Genomic DNA, 17,989 nt, shown 5'->3' with positions numbered 1-17,989 from the left:
CATTTGGATTTGGGGGTTTCCTTTTAAATAATAATACACCAATAATGACATAATTTTATGTTTATAATAACAAATACACAACTTTGTCGCTATAGATAGATAGTAAGGAAATGGCAACCCACTCCAGTGTTCTTGCCTGGAGAATCCCAGGGACGGGGGAGCCTGGTGGGCTGCCGTCCATGGGGTCGCACAGAGTCGAACACGACTGAAGTGACTTAGCAGCAATGAGGGCTTATTGTACCAGGCACTGTGTTAAGAGCTCTGTTGGAAATATATGTTTAAATCTTTGCAACAACCCTTTGAGAGGAGGAAACATTATTAGCCCCTTTTACAGAAAACAAAGGGGCTTCCCAGGTGGCGCTAAAGAATCTGCCTGCCAATGCAGGAGGCATAAGAGAGTTGCAGGTTTGATTCCTGGGTTGGGAAGATACCTGGTGCAGGAAATGGCAACCCATTCCAGTATTCTTGACTGCAGAATCCCACAGATGGAGAAGCCTGGTGGGCTATGGTCCACAGGGTCGCAAATGACTAAAGCAACTTAGTACGCACGCACAGAAAACAAAGTGAGACTTAAATAGGTTAAAAACTAATTGGAGCCAAGACTGTGTGATGTAAATTTTTGACATAACAGATCCTGAGTGTTCACACTGGTCGTGGGAGACTGTATTCTTGGAGCTGCCCATTTAGGATTCTGGTATGTGGACTCTGGAATCCCTCAACTGTCACACTAGAAACCAGTTACTAGATTGTGAGTGGGGAGAGTATCTCTTGGCTGAAAGACATGGCAGCCTGGTGGTGGTGGCGGGGGTCAGTGTGGGGGTGGGTGAAGGCCCTAAAGAGTGTGCAGGACCCCAGACAAGAGTTGCTCACTTGCCCATTTTATTTTGAAACTGGCTTCTTTTCTCTATACCTTGGTCTCCCCATCTGTCAAATGGTGGTTTGGGATTAAGTGATTGAGAAACCTCTTCTAATTTTATCACTAACAATCACAAGTCTTTCATAGTACAGAAGTTGAAAGTGTGGGCTTGGAATTAGGTTCATGTTCAAATTCTGTCTCTACAACTAACCAGCTGTGTGACCTTGGGCAAGTTACTTAACATCTCTCTGTTTCATTTCTCTGCATTTCTACAGACAACAGTGATTTTTTTACTTCATGGAGTGTAAGAGGCACATTTTAACATTTCTGAAATTGGATGCATCTTACATTTGATGGTGTGTCACAATTTAGTTGGCAGCATTATTTTATTCTTAGGATTACATAAATTAATGGTGCATTTTATAATTGATGGCTTTTAGATTCAATGAAATATGGCAACAAAATACTTATAGAATTGTTGTGAAAATTAAATGAGATATGCATGTATCTACTTAGCACATACTAAATTCTCAATAAATGACAGTTGTTATCGTGATCGGCAGCATGTCTTTTTGTTCTGGGAGAAGAGATGTCAGTTTCATATTTATTGATTCATGGCATATTTTTAACACATCCTCTGTTCCTCCAGGATCTTCCTTGGTGAGAGTGTTTGAAACATGTTTCTCCCTGTCCTCCTCACTTTTCATAAAGTATAGATGAGATACTAGTCTACAGGATAATTCTGGCTTGGAAACCCTGGTTTATGTATCACTGAAACAAGAAAGACGAAAAGATAAACATTTACTCCCCAGTGTTTACGACAGGAAGTGTTAGATAGGCCTTGTTTTAGGAATTTAGGATGGCCTGGATCTTGCTGAGATGGGATTTGCCTCCACTGGTGTCTTGGGGGAGCGGCTCCATATTGTGCGCTGTTGAGTGTCACAAGCTTGCTTGTCTCTTTTTTTCTTCTCCAACTGGACTCAGACCTATAAGACTTGATGGAGACAGGGAAAGATACAGAACCCCACTATTACAGAATCTGCCGGAAAGTCCTTTGGATAAATTTGACTTGCTCTAGAAGGTTTCTGTCATTTGGGAAGAAAAGAAAAATCCTCAGTTCTCTGACAATCTCAGGGGATCTCACTGCCCTCAGGAAGACTTCACAGGGGAAAGATTTTGGCAGTGATCTGGGCCCAGAAGACTGCTCTGACTTTGGTGGTTTTCCTGAAATAAAAGTTGTAAGTAATTTTGAATTTATCCACTGAGTGAAAGGGTAATATCCAATTGCTATCATGCTGGCTGGAAAGGCTGAATGGAGGAACGACACCCCTCCCCCACAATAAAAGGGGAAAAAAAAAAAGGCATGGTGTTTGAATTTAGAATGAGATGGGTTCAAATCCTGCTGAAGAATGTCATTTATCCTTTCCAAATCTCGGCCTCCTCAACTGTAAGAAGGGCAGTAATGAAACATTCTAGATGGGACTAAGGTAACAAATGAATCAGATCCTTCTTATTAAGTCCTTAGGACAGTGCTTGGGCCCATGGGTAGGCTGTCTGTCTGTCTGGCTATAGATGTATCTATTTTGCAAATCTTTGCTGTATTTGAAGGAAAAATTATACAAGTATTTAGCTGAGAACTGAGGCAAACCAGCAACAGGGGTGTAGACTTTCTCAGAGATTTGCTGGGTTCAGAATGTGTGACGGTTTAAATGGAAATGTATTTAAAATAATAGAATTCATTTGCAGGAGTCACAGCTTTTCTTTCATAGAGTAACAGCCTTTTACATCTCTCTCTCTCTTTTTTTTTTTTTAGATACTGTAATTAAACTGAACATGCAATTTCTAATAATGCTCCCAGACAGAAAGCATAAGTCCACCAAAATGCCATCTGTAGAGTCCCGGAGCCTCGCAAAGCACAGTCTGACTGCAGGCTTCAGCAGCTGTTTGCACCTCGATTTTTGTATGGATACCTCCAGTTGTGCCTGGCCACCTCCACACAGTTAGTTTTGCACACCTATCCATGTATTCACACTTTGTTCCCTCTAAGGAAACTGAAAAGGTAGGGGGAGGGTAAAAATAAAAGATGTAAAGATCAGGAAAGAAGTGATTATGGTTTTGATTACAGCTGAAATCTACTTTGCCTAGAAGGGGCCTCGGACGTACCAAGCTTCAACCCCAACTCCGCTTTGATCTTAACTTTTGGGTCCACTTTTACCTTCTCCCTCTTCCTCAATCTTTTTTCCTCTATCTCTGCTGGTATGGCTTTTCTGGAGTGCAAATCACCAAGCTGCCCTCTTGCTTAAAGAGCCTTATTGGCTCTCTGTCACCTTTGGATGGGAGACATGTAGAATTTTTCTTGTGAAAATTGTCTGCAAAAATTGGTACAGATGCCAGGTGAAGCACGCATGGACCATGAGAGCCCATCTGAACTCTGTGTTATGAAGGGACAGAGAGACCGCATCTGCCGCCTCCGTTGCCATCACCGGTGCCCACTCCTGCTGTTACTTCAGCCTGTTGTACAACCACACTGAGGTACAGAGTAGTTCAGAGTATGGCCTCTGCCTGGCCTCAGACTCTCGCTCTGCACTTAGACTTCCAGGAACATATTATTTAACCTCTGCATATCTTAGTTTGCTCATTTCTAATATGGGAATAATAGTAGTAGCTATCTCATAAGAGATTTTGAGGTTTAAATGAGTGAATACATATAAATTACTTAAGAGTCATAGCTGGCATGTAATACACACTGAATAAGCTTTAGCTATTTTTATTAATGCTATGGTTTTATGTATTTGCACATATTACTCTCTTTAGCTAGGAAGCCTCTCCACTTTCCCATCCCATCTCATTTTCACTGATTCTAATTCATCTTTCAAGATGCAGTTCAAACTTGCCATCCCTGCAAAGACTTCTTTGGCTTTCCAACAATGCCCTCTTACACACAACTCTACCCATTAGTGTTGCTGAGTACAGAATTTGTAATTTACATTTAATTACCCATTGACACATATGCTCTATGAGGGTATCAGCTGTTTCTTCTTGTTTACGCAGTCCCTGGTTTTACCACTGTACCTGGCACATGGCAGGCTCCCACTAAGCACCTGTCGAATGAATGAATGAGTGAATGGATAAATGAACATCTTCCCTTCCAGGGAGAGAAAAGCTCATATGCCTTGAACATAGGTTTGTGAGTCTTCAAATACTTATTACTAGCCTAGCGCTTGGCATGTGCTCAAAAATGCTTTCCGAACTGATCTGAAACACATTCAACTTTACTCAAATGATAATTATCTTTGGAGAAGTCTTTAGACCTTAAAACCCTGATCCATACTATATATTTTTTCAAGCTTTCCTCAAAATAGACTCAGAAGTTTGGGAACCAAACAAGAAGAAAACTGCCATAGCCAGAAAACTTTTAAGGGCTTTCCTCTCATGAAACTCCTAGCAATGGCCCCCGTTTAGCCACCTGCGTGTGCATCCTGCCCCATCACATGGTACATACAAGAACAACACAGAGACGATTCCTCTCTGCCTTGGCTGATAAACATTCATCAAAGAACACAAACTTCTCCATAGAGCAGAAAACAGGAAAAAGAAATGAAAAACAAAAAGGAAGATTAGTTTGCTTCAGTCACTTTAAAGACAAAAAAAAGTACATGAGGCCAAATCACTGGAGTCCTTGAAGCCAAAGATGAAATGAAGCTCCACAGCAAACCATAGTTCTGTCCCTTCAAAGCTTATGCCTTTACAGAAAGTCTGCTCTACAGAGGTCAACATCTCGTGGGTAAGGGATATAGTGAGACAGCACAAATTAACTCCTTAAGTACCATTGCAACCCCACATCAGTCTTTGGGAGTACATATGTTAAGGAGCTATTAAGAAACAAAAACAGAAACAAAAACTCAATGTAACTCAACAGTCCTGACAGTTTACAATGCATAGACAGTGGGTTCACCTGCGTCCTTTTGATTCTCTATTTGAAAGAGAAAGCACAACAAGGAGAGAAGAGAGAGAGAAACAAGAACACATATGCAGGATTAATGAGCAAGTGAACCAAAATGCCCCCCACTTATGTGTGATACATGATATTGGAAAGAAAAAGTTGCCCTTGAGTTCCCACCGCCCGGAAGTGTGGGGGCCAGCCAAAAAAGGCTCCTTCACAGAGGTGAAAAATGCTGCACAAATAGAAAATTAGTGAAATTAAGTTTTAATGTGAAATCAAGCTATGAAACATACATGAACTCTCCAAGTGACAATTAAGTCATATGTTCTAGCCAGAGCTTAGAGGACGAGGACAAGTTCAAATCTTCAGAAAGAACAAGGAAAAGCTTCCCAGCTTGCGCGAGAACAGACAGGAGGCATATAAGAGCTCATTTTACATAGAAGGGACCACTTGTGCGATCTTCTACCCACAACAGTTTGACATCTTAAACATGGAAAAGAAAGCACGGTTTTGCCCCAACTGTCCTTTTCCTGACACCTAACACATGGCTCCCCGCCTAGCTGCTATCTTTTGATTGTGTACCAGTGACAAGCACTTTACAAACTGGGGTTACACACAAGCAAAGTAAAAATGCATTCAGGTCACAGACAGAGAATAACTGAAAAACTTACAGACAAATCTGAGTTTATCACAAACAAATGGCTTAATTGTCTAACCTGTGTTAGGCTGATAAAAAGTGACTGGACTTCTCACACTGGGTTTCACAGACAGAATCAACAGACAAGCCAATGCTAAAAAACTTGAAGCAAGGAGAGTGAGTTGATTTGGATCTGGATTTTCTTGAAATAATGAAAACAGAAAGAGTGAAGACAGCATGGCGAGGAGGTGGTAGGTACTCACGAATGGTTAAATCCATCACTTGGGAGGCCAAGCAGAAGACAGGATGCTCATACATTTCTCTCTTTTTCCCTATAAAAGAGGATTTGGGCATGCAAGAGGCTTAGGTCAGAGGTCAAGAGGTTAAAGGTCACAGGTTAGAGGAAAACGTTACATTAGCTCAAAGGAAAATAGCCACAGAATATTTTGGGATAAACACAGGATAAAAGAAAAAAGGAGTATCAAAATTGGAGATCTACTGGATTAACCATTCAGCATGCCGTGAGTCACGAGAGAGATTGTGACCGTGATTTTACACGTCTCTTTAGAATTATTTGCAAGAATACAATGACCGAAAACATCATGAATAAAGGGAAACAGGATTTCATTGATTGAAGGCTCCAAGATACTAAGGATTTCAGACTTTAGTATCTAAGGCTCTTGAGGTATTTCTTCATAAACATAGTCTCCGGCAATATTACTATAACTTCTTTCCAACATTCTCAGGGAACTAAGCTATTAATGGTCACAGAGAAGCGCAAATGTCAAGATTTCTTTTCTGGGGGTAGGATCAGAACCTTGTAAAAGAAAGTTGACTGGTAGTAATATCTTTAAAGCTGCCATGTCTCAGCCTATGGTGGACTATGTTCATGAAAGAAAACCTGATACATGCAGCCAGAGGATGTTGGGTTGTCTGAATTAACAATCCCAGCATGCTTTGAAATTGGCGTCACAGCCACTTTTGCAGAGGTAAAGTCAAAAAGTGGCTGAGCCAATCACGGACAAGGAAGGAGAGAAGCGGAAGAGAGCAGGTAGTGTGGAATGAGGTACTTCTCTGACAAGAGAGTTGGAAAAAAAAGACTGATTTCTTCAAAGAATCCCCAGACCTAAAAGTCACAGTGCAAAAGATAATTAACACAACCAAGAAGAATTGAGGCACAAAAGGAAATTACAGACCAGCTGATCTACTTTGGAAACGAATGCATTTTTACTTACAGATCTTAAAGTTTGTTTTTGGATATTATTTATCTGAAAGAAGAGAGCAGATCTTACCAAAAGACTAGTCATAGCTAGACCAAGACCTACGTACGAGTCAGCGGACATGGCAACCGAACGTTTCTTGATCCCATCCCATCTCTGGCCTGGCCTAGAATTATTAGGTCCCCAGCTGACTTTAACAAATACAACCAATCATTGTGTCCTGGCAAGGTAAATGCTGGAATCATTATTTGCTAATATAGCCCTTTAACAGTCTACTTGTTCCTCTATTTTTGTCACTCATTACCAAGTCAAGAGTTGATCATCCTTTTAGTGCCCAATTCTTAAGTGTTTCTCCCTGGATGCATAACAACGAATTCATTACCACTGGTACACAATTTGCATTGTCAGACAGACAAAATTGAGAGAGGGAGGACATGGAATGTACAGAACACTGCGAATTTGACATGATCTTAACCTAATTCTCTAAGGAAACAAGAACTTTGGCAGGGTAAGTGATGGGGCTTTAGTAGTTAATTAGGTCTCTCTCTCTTTTTTTTTTTTTTTTCCAGTCATGTCCTGAAGGCAGACAACGAGTATTTGCTGGATTGATTGGGTGTTTCACAAGGGAGAGAACATCGGATTCCAGAATGCGGACACACTGAGTTTTGCACACAGAACTTCCACATTTATACACTTACACCACGGGTCAAGTTGGGTGTGGTTTTCAAATCACCCTATAGCAGCCAACAGGGTAACAATGAAAAGTAATTAATACCTTTGCAAACAAACAGGTCCCAAAGAACCATATCTTCTCAAGTAGGGTGGACTCAAAGTGCCTTTGGACGATTACTTGGTCATTAGTGACCACATCCCTAAAACCTGAAAGGGGAGTGATAACAACCATCCTAGGTTTGGAGTAACAAGATTGAACAAGATCTATAACAAACCAGGAGCCATCAGAGACAGTGGAACACTAACCTGCCATCAAGTTTGAAAAGCTACCAAGAGACAAGATATGTTCAAGGGGCAAGAAAGAGTTAAGCAAAATCTTGATGTTGCTTTATTCAATTCTTGTTTTACTTGCAACGCAATCAACAGTGGATAACAAACTGTTTAGTTTTCCTCTATTTAAAGAAGGTAGCCATCCTACAGAGCTCTTTTATAGAAAAACATTAGCCACAGAGCAAAGTTAGGGCCAACACCAACTCTTAGAAGGATCTTAGTTGTCCTATAACATCCTATATTCAACATCTTTTTCTACAAAGACTGTTTCCTGAGCCCCTGTTCTTGAATTCATTTATGTGGCCACAGCCGAGGAAGCTATCACATTTCAAGTGTTTTCAACTTTCAGCTTAAATACAGAGATGGGCCACTATTTTCTGGTGCCTGTCAGGAAAGAGAAAGACGTCCCCAGGGAGGCATACCAAAATTTAAATTAAAAACTGGGGGCAGAAGGGGGTCTTACCTTCGATTTTGGCATACTCTGACAGTCGAGAATAGTTGACTAAAGCAGCTTGCTCTAGACATTTACGGATGACTGCTTTTACCTCCTCTTGTGGCACTGGGGTTACAATGTCTTTCATCAAGACCTACAGGTGGAAAAACAAGGTTCTTAAAATGGTTCAATGATATGTGTTACCCATTTATACTTAAATAATTCAGTTTAAAATTAATTGTGAATGCCTCTTTGCAACTTAATATTGATCAAGCACCACGGTTAGAGTCAAAATAAAAAATTCCAGTGCACAGTTGGGCTGTCAAAGCCTGTCCGTGATTCATGGAAAGGTTAGGAGCATATCATCAGTATATCTTAACTATTTGAGAGGCTGGCAGTTTTCTCATATTTATTCTGATATTTGATGAAAGGTAAAAAAAAAATCTTCTAAAAATGAGAAACTAGGTCATTCAACCACCACGATGATGTTCATGTCTCTGCGTACATGTCACCTGTCTTTTACTTCCATTCTTACCCTTTCCAAGAGTGAGAGGGTAGCTTTCAAAGCACCTTCAGGTCGACCAAATGGAAAGCAATACCTAAAACAGACAGAAAAATGTTCAGGTTGCCGAATCAATTGCATTTTAGCATGAAATATGCTATAACTTGATTCCTATGGCAACTCTCTCTGAGGAACAGAGAATGCTTTTTATTTTGTCACGTTGTGTTATGTTAATCTGAATTCACACCATATATGTGTGTATATAATGTATATATATGTGTATGTGTGAATAATGACTAAAGAGAGACTCTGCAAATGTCTGCAACAGAAAAGAATATTTCCAGTGATGACATAAGGTTCTGTTTAGATTTCTATTGTGAAGGAGAACCCTTTGCTAGCTCAATTGTGACCTTATATATAATTATTGAGACTGGCATTAAGAAATAGTTTTAGTTCAAACAAGCTAAACTTCAAATACACCTAAATCCCTAGAGGATTAAGATAGGAAATACAAGAGTGTATTTTGAGCAGATTCATGATTCTGCTAATTGTCTTGCCTTGATTGTAGTTTTTCACTGCTATTTGATCTTTTGTTACTGGCAATGCACCTTACATAGAGTGTACAACCAGTAAGGATTTATCCAGGGTTGTTTTTTTTTTTTTTTTTAATGTGTATCACACACAGATTTTATGTGTTTTTGCTGCATCACACGGTCTGTGGGATTTTAGTTCCCCAACCAGGGATTGAACCTGGGCCCACAGCAGTGAAAGCCTACATCTCAAACGCTGTACCATCAGGGGAGTCCCTGTCCAGGAGGGTTTTGATGATACAGATAGTTCTAGTGACTATTTCGGGCATCATAAACCTTTCAAGACACTTCCTCATGATACAAAGGGAGCAGGACAGCTTACACAAAGAGGGCTTTGTTCTTTTAGTGGAAATAAAATGACCTTAAGATTTCTAAGTCTCCTGAATATCAGCAAACTCTGTCTTGGTTGGCTTTTTCATTCGTTATTTCAAGTTTTTTTTTTTTTTTAAGTACAGCTGGTTTTCAACATTGTACTAGTATCACGTATACAGCAAAGTGGTTCAGTTTCATATATATATATTTTTTTCTCAGATTCGTTTCACTTATAGGTTATTATAAAATATTGAGCTTAGTTCTCTATGCCATACAATAAGTCCTCATTCAGATGTTTTTAAATATCCAGTGTGTCTCTGATAGATTTATAGTTTTAGAAAATCAAGCCCTTAATTTGCCCCTCCCCAGGCTCATCTTCCTAAAAAGCCCTTTAACCCCAGATCCTTACCTAAAATGTGTAATCTGATTTTCCAACAGAACTCGGAGCCTTTCCTTGATTTCTTCAAAACGCTCCTTTTCTTCAACAGTCACAGTTCCAATTCCATCAGGCCTGAAAGGAGACATGTCATGAGGTGATGGGAACCTCATATGCTGACACCATCAAATCAAATCTCTAGCAGGAGGAAACTGTCCATTTTAGAAGAACAACTACAGTGATCGATGTGACCTTAGGAGAAGTCCTGCTTCTCGGTGCTGGTGACTAGAGGGGATGGGGTACGCTGAGGTTATCGTTTGGAGACATTTGCAGAACTGTCGCTCATTTATTGTGAAATGGTAAAATGCACAAAGAGGTGGCTTGCAGGTTAAAGCAGCTTCTAGATCTGTTCTGCTTGGATCACAGCTTCTGAAAATTTTGAACTGCTTGCCAACATTTGTTTTTTTAATTAGGAAAGTTTTATAATACAATTCTCATAGAATTTGGAACAACTGGCATTAATTGGCAAGGGGCAGAAAACAGCTTTTTCCTTGGCTGTGGCAGGTTGTGTTACCTGAATCTCTTGCAGGCACTTAGGTTTGAGACTCCTGAATTACGCACACAAACTCCTATGAAAACCAGGTTCCCTGTAAGTGTCTATCTTTCCCAGAGCTCAATGCTGATAAATGACTCAATTTCCATAATTACAGATGTTCAGACTAATTTAACCACTTATATAGTAACTAAAGAACAAATTACAAGACAGTGTAGAAATTATAAGACCTTTATGAAAGAAACTGAAGAAAACAGATGGAAATATCTTGTGTATTTGGACTGGGAGATTTAATATTGTTAACATATCTATACTATTTAAGTCATCTATATATTTTATGCCATCCCTATTAAAATTCCAATGGAATACTTTTTCACAGAAATCCTAAAATCTGTAAGAAACCACAGAAGCCCCAAATAACCAAAGCAATTCTGAGAAGGCAGAACAAAGTCAGAGGCATCACGATTCCTGAATTCAAACTATAAAACTGCAGTAATCAAAACAGTATGGCACTGGCATAAAAACACATACATACAGACCAATGGATCAGAGTTGAGAGCTGAGAAATAGACCCTCGCACATATGGCCAAATAATACTTGACAAGGGAGCCAAGTGTATTCAATGTGGAAAGGACAATTTCTTCAATAAATGGTGTTGAGAAACTGGATATTCACATACAAAAGAATGAAGTTGGGCCCTTATCTTAGAACACTCACAACAAAGAACTTGAAATGGACTAAAGACCCGAAACTGTAAAAATCCTAGAAGGGTTTTGGTCTTCTAGGACCATTGGTCTTGGCAATGATTTTTTTGAATATGACACCAAAAGCATAAACAACAAAAGCAAAACAGACAAGACAAAAAAGTGACACTTTAGCAAACTAAAAAGCTGCTCCATAGCAAAATGTATAGACAATCTATACAGTGAAAGAAAATATTTGCAAACCATCTATGTGATAAGGGGTTACTATTCAAAATACAGAAGGGATGCATAAAAAAATAGCAAAGACCCCAAATAATTTGATTAAAAATAGGCAGAGGACAAAGACATTTTTCCAAAGAAGACATATAAATAGCCAGCAGGTACATGAAAAGATGCTCAACATCATTAATCAACAAAGAAATACCAATCAAAACTGTAACGAAATATCACCCCACACCTGTCAGAATAGCTGTTCTCAAAACAAAAAGACAACAAATAAATGCTGGTGAGTCTGTGGAGAAAAACGAACCCCTGTGCACTGCTGGTAGGAATGTAAACTGACACAGCCACTATGAAAAACAGTATGGAGGCTTTTCAAAAATTGAAAATAAAACTGCCATGTGATCTAGTAATCCCACTTCTGGGTACATATCTGAAAAAAGGAAATCACAATCTTCAAGATACAACTGCACCTTGTATTAACTGCAGCATTATATATAATAGCCAAGATAAGGAGACAACCTAAGTTGGGTATTGACAATATTATCGACACAGATGAATGGATAAAGGAAATGTGACATATACAAAGTAGAATATCATTCAGCCACAAAATAGAAGGAAATACTGCTTTTGTGACCACATGGATGGACCTTGAGGGCATTATGCTAAGTGAAGTAAATGAGACAGAGTAAGATATACAGTGATATGTGTATGATAAACACGTATCACTTATATGTAGTATCAAAAGAAGCTGAACTCGTAGAAAGAGAGAGTAGAATAGTGGTTGCCAGGTTGGGGCAGTGAGTGAAATGGGGAAACGTTGGTCAAAGGGTAAAGCTATAAGAAGAGTAAGTTTTGGGGATCTAATATATCCTATGGTGATGAATTGAACTGAACTGATTATAATGAACAGTACTGTATTACTTACTTGAAACTGTTAAAGTAGATTTTAAATGTTTCCAACACACACAGAGAGACCCACAGACACACACAGTAAGTATACGAGGGGATGTAGGTGTTGATGAACCTTATTTCAGTAATCATTTTAAAATGTATGCATGTATCAAATCATCACATTTGCACATCTTAAACTTACATCGTATGTCAATATCTCAATAAAAGCAGAAAAAAGAACAAACCACATAGGCTATTTTTTGATCTAAGTGAACTGCTGCTCATTTAATAAAAAAGAATGCCTCAGCATAAATAAGTGAATTTCAGTGTAGTCCCAGTATTCTCATGTTTCTGAATCACCAATAGGTTCACACACATTTTCCTTATTTCCTCTGGCCCATTCAAGTTGAGAATACAAAGGAAGGCTGCATATTTATAGCCCAAACTTATCTGTGCCAAATTAGACGTAGGATAATCTGACCCATTCAAAGTCTTCAGCTACCCAGATCTTGTAGTGACTTGTTTTGACTACTGGCTGAGCCAGTTTGCAGATTGGTGCGTCACCATGAAACTTCTATTGGAACATTCTTCAGTTTGCAAATGCAAGTCATCTTGAGACCAAACAAATGGTCTTATTTATAGGCCTTCTCAAGGATCCAGCAGAAGTTGGGAAAATCCTGTATACTAGACCAGTCTGACTGCACAAAAGACTTGGCAAATGATAGCAGTGTACCTCCTGTTAGGGGTTTATTGGTCAGCTTCCCTTCTTTTTAAGTACTAAAAATGCCCTATTTGAAAAAAGAAAAAACTTCCTCTCCCCCATTTTGTGGAAAATACCCGTAACAGTAAAATCCTATACTGTGCATTTATTTACACCCTCCTGAACTTAAGTAAATGCAGAACAGTAAATACCAGGTAGGCAGCCTGAATCTATACATGTGCCTTCACTTTTAAATTTTCAGAAAAATCTCAAATGTTAATTTATGAAATTTATTAAAAAAATTTTTTTAAACATGAAATGCCCACAAATCTGTAGTTAAACCTCAGGATGAATTCATTGGCCCCACAAAATACATGTGACACTTTCTGTAGTAACATCTCACGGGTCTGTTATAATCTAAAACTTCCTTTGCCTATGGCTTTTGGATTTTGTTTACACAAAATTCGGCTTACTAATGCACTGAATACACATTTATACAGTCGTTTTGTGTGCATACCTACAATCAATTTGGGAAAAGTTGAGCCATTTTAAGCATTTTGTTTCTTAGTGGGGAATTAAGCCAGAGAAAAATGCTATTAAATATAAGGCACAATTCAGAGAGGAGTTTATAGATCACCTAGAAAAGCCTGAAAACCATTTCACAAAGGCAGCCAGAGATGTCTATGGCCATTACTAGGAAATAAACCTCTGTGTGAAGAATATCATTCCTTCCTTACCCAACAAGCCTTCTAAGGCAATCAGGCAATTAGGAAGCAGCTCTCAGATTTGGGTTTGAGATGATACAAACCGAACATTTAGTATGTGCCTGGCTTTCTTGTAATTCTCACTATAAATGGCATTATAAACATAACATTTATGATGTTTTTCCCCTTTTGTTTTAATGATTCACATTTATAATTATTAAATGTATCAGATGGCAGCTTCCATGTCTCCTTGGACTACTTTGTGAGCACTGTTAATCTCCCTATTCAAAAAGGGTAAACAATGAAAAATTATTGCTATCTTTTCTTAAATTTGCTTCTTAATCACCTATGCCAGTGTGAACACTTGCATTTTAAAATAAATGAAACAAACTAATCTGAGTCTGTAAGACACACAGTGCAGAGTTCACCAACAAAAACTGGCGATAAAACATACCCCGATTTAGACATCCAATGCACATGTATTTATAATTGCCAGAACTGCCCTGAAATGATGCTGGTAATGAGGGGTGTTATTTTACAAATCAAGGGAGAGAAATGAAGGAATAATAGAATTTGTCTAAGATCACAGATTGTCACTCTTATCAGTTAAAAAGCAAAAATAACCTTGGCTGCATTGATTTCTCATAGTTTTTGAAAATTCTGTCAAACATCAGTTTCTTTTCCACTGACCCCTATAATTCATCAATGTTAACTGTACAGGTTTACATGGATCTACTAACTGAAAAATCCCGTTCAATATTCTGGGGAACATGGTTCTCCCAGAAGCAATAAAATACTTTCCCTAGAACAGGGGCCACACAAGCCTGTCTTATAATCACACAGAAAGCCTGTGAGACCTCAGACTGAGGGGCGACCTCAGACTGTGGGTGTGTGGGGTACGATCTGGCCGGAGACCTGAGAACTGGCCTTTCTAACAAGTTCCCTGGTCCTGCTGGTTTGGAGAACCTTACTTTAAGAACCTCTGCCTTAGAGAGCAAGAAAATATTTGGTAGGTGGCCGAATACATGAAAGGGTATTTTGGTTCAGGGTTCCTAGTTTCTCTTGGATTAGAGTGGATCTGGAACCAGAGATTTTCTCTAAGAAGTACACAGTCCACTTAACGAAGCTAGCAACCCCTTCCAAAAATGGCATTTGCACTGTTTCCAAGGTGCCATTCCAAGCAGTTCTGGTTGCAAAATAAACAGAAGAACTGTACTGGTATCGCTCAGAAGCCATGCTTTGTTTCTGTGTTCTGGAAACATTTGGGGGTGATTCTATAATTGTCATAAAACTGGCTCTGCATCCTGTTCTGCTCTCAATACTTCTAACACTTAAGGAATCAAAAAGAATGAGAGAAGAGGAGGACTGATGCTGGATCTTTACACTCCTACCTAGCAAATCCCAGGCTGAGATGTTTCTTCACTCAGGACACATGTCTAGGAGCCTGAATCCTCTGTTCTCTTGGATCCTATTACATTTTCTGCGGCTGTTTCTGTACTTCTTAGGGTCCACTGCCGTTTCCTAAGGGCACCTAGATCTCCTTCGGAGGAATGCCCTTGGCTGCACTGTGCATAAACTGAGGTGCCTACTCTCCTGCTGTCAATGCTGAAGCCTTCATACAGGCCAGCTCCTCCCTTGGGTGGTCACTGGACATCTTAGTTGGACGATGAACTACACTCAGCCAACTGGACACTCTTTCCTGGAACTTTTACATCAAAGAAACAATGCAAAGATAAAAGAAACAGATGGGGTTTGCTCATGCTAGCAGCTGTGCCCTGCCCAGCCTGTCTCTCCATGTTCGTAGTTCTTAATCTGTGATTGCACCTTAGAACCAGGAGAGAGCTTTGAGAGGTCCCACCCTCAATCTCTGACTCAGAGTGTGGGCATCGAGGCCTACACATCATCAGTTTCATTCCCTAAGTTATTCTAACGTGCAGCTAGGATGGCACCATGGCTTTGATCCTGTTTCCTACTTTTCAGTCACTGCCTTGATTCCAGTTTCCCCCTCCCTTTCTTTGAGGTTCCTGGCATCATCCCAATAAACTTTCTTTTGCTTAGATAATCCAGAGTTAGTTTCTGTTCCTTACATGGAACTGACGTACATGCATAAAGCACACATTCCCTCCTTTCCCATGAGCTCAATTTTAGTAGAAATGATGGCGCCTTTGAATCTAGCTTTACAGACACACACAACAAGGAAACGTGATCCCTTGTCACTGGTTCCACCTAACTGCACACTGGCTAACCACTCACTTCTTGTATATCATGATCCCGCAAACTTGAGACAATATGCAGGTCAACTGCAGTCATTTTTGGAGCCCTGTTGAAGACTGGAAGCTCTCCCACCTGCAGGCCATCGCTGGAGCCAGAAGTGGGTCTCTCAGGCCACGACAGACTATATTGCATCTGACACAGCAGGCATCTCCGGAATCCACCTTTCACGTTTTCGGCAAACCGTTTTCTCACTGTCCTTCACAAAGTTGACATTTTCGGCAGCACGATAGGAAAGATGTCACGTCGGCTGCTCTTCAAGCTCTTGTCACAGTGGTTAGCACCAGTTCTGTCATCTTCATTCCCATCAAATCAAATCTCTAGCAGGAGAAACTGTCCATTTTAGAAGAACAACTACAGTGATCGATGTGACCTTAGGAGAAGTCCCTAGCTCGGTGCTAGTGACTAGAGGGGATGGGGTGCACGCTGAGGTTATCGTTTGGAGACATTTGCAGAACTGTCGCTCATTTATTGTGAAATGGTAAAATGCACAAAGAGGTGGCTTGCAGGTTAAAGCAGCTTCTAGATCTGTTCTGCTTGGATCACAGCTTCTGAAAATTTTGAACTGCTTGCCAACATTTGTTTTTTTAATTAGGAAAGTTTTATAATACAATTCTCATAGAATTTGGAACAACTGGCATTAATTGGCAAGGGGCAGAAAACAGCTTTTTCCTTGGCTGTGGCAGGTTGTGTTACCTGAATCTCTTGCAGGCACTTAGGTTTGAGACTCCTGAATTACGCACACAAACTCCTATGAAAACCAGGTTCCCTGTAAGTGTCTATCTTTCCCAGAGCTCAATGCTGATAAATGACTCAATTTCCATAATTACAGATGTTCAGACTAATTTAACCACTTATATAGTAACTAAAGAACAAATTACAAGACAGTGTAGAAATTATAAGACCTTTATGAAAGAAACTGAAGAAAACAGATGGAAATATCTTGTGTATTTGGACTGGAGATTTAATATTGTTAACATATCTATACTATTTAAGTCATCTATATATTTTATGCCATCCCTATTAAAATTCCAATGGAATACTTTTCACAGAAATCCTAAAATCTGTAAGAAACCACAGAAGCCCCAAATAACCAAAGCAATTCTGAGAAGGCAGAACAAAGTCAGAGGCATCACGATTCCTGAATTCAAACTATAAAACTGCAGTAATCAAAACAGTATGGCACTGGCATAAAAACACATACATACAGACCAATGGATCAGAGTTGAGAGCTGAGAAATAGACCCTCGCACATATGGCCAAATAATACTTGACAAGGGAGCCAAGTGTATTCAATGTGGAAAGGACAATTTCTTCAATAAATGGTGTTGAGAAACTGGATATTCACATACAAAAGAATGAAGTTGGGCCCTTATCTTAGAACACTCACAACAAAGAACTTGAAATGGACTAAAGACCCGAAACTGTAAAAATCCTAGAAGGGTTTTGGTCTTCTAGGACCATTGGTCTTGGCAATGATTTTTTTGAATATGACACCAAAAGCATAAACAACAAAAGCAAAACAGACAAGACAAAAAGTGACACTTTAGCAAACTAAAAGCTGCTCCATAGCAAAAATGTATAGACAATCTATACAGTGAAAGAAAATATTTGCAAAACCATCTATGTGATAAGGGTTACTATTCAAAATACAGAAGGATGCATAAAAAATAGCAAAGACCCCAAATAATTTGATTAAAAATAGGCAGAGGACAAAGACATTTTCCAAAGAAGACATATAAATAGCCAGCAGGTACATGAAAGATGCTCAACATCATTAATCAACAAAGAAATACCAATCAAAACTGTAATGAAATATCACCCCACACCTGTCAGAATAGCTGTTCTCAAAACAAAAAGACAACAAATAAATGCTGGTGAGTCTGTGGAAAAAACGAACCCTGTGCACTGCTGGTAGGAATGTAAACTGACACAGCCACTATGAAAAACAGTATGGAGGCTTTTCAAAATTGAAAATAAAACTGCCATGTGATCTAGTAATCCCACTTCTGGGTACATATCTGAAAAAGAAATCACAATCTTCAAGATACAACTGCACCTTGTATTAACTGC

The 17,989-nt window shown here is 39.4% G+C and overlaps 1 protein-coding gene across 1 annotated transcript in view; it reads right to left on the bottom strand.

Moving 5' to 3' along the window:
- The window catches only part of CADPS (calcium dependent secretion activator), a 476,711-nt gene that overhangs the window by 109,481 nt on the left and 349,241 nt on the right, over window positions 1–17,989 (bottom strand). The window contains 3 exon segments of the mRNA XM_070360581.1: window positions 8,122–8,245; window positions 8,627–8,690; window positions 9,905–10,006. Of these exon segments, the coding sequence (XP_070216682.1) occupies window positions 8,122–8,245; window positions 8,627–8,690; window positions 9,905–10,006 (290 nt within the window).

Source organism: Bos mutus, chromosome 22 (genome assembly GCF_027580195.1).
Source record: "Bos mutus isolate GX-2022 chromosome 22, NWIPB_WYAK_1.1, whole genome shotgun sequence".
Classification (NCBI taxonomy): Eukaryota; Metazoa; Chordata; class Mammalia; order Artiodactyla; family Bovidae; genus Bos; species Bos mutus.
Note: the sequence above shows the minus strand (reverse complement) of the source record. Positions and strands in the feature narration are given on the sequence as shown.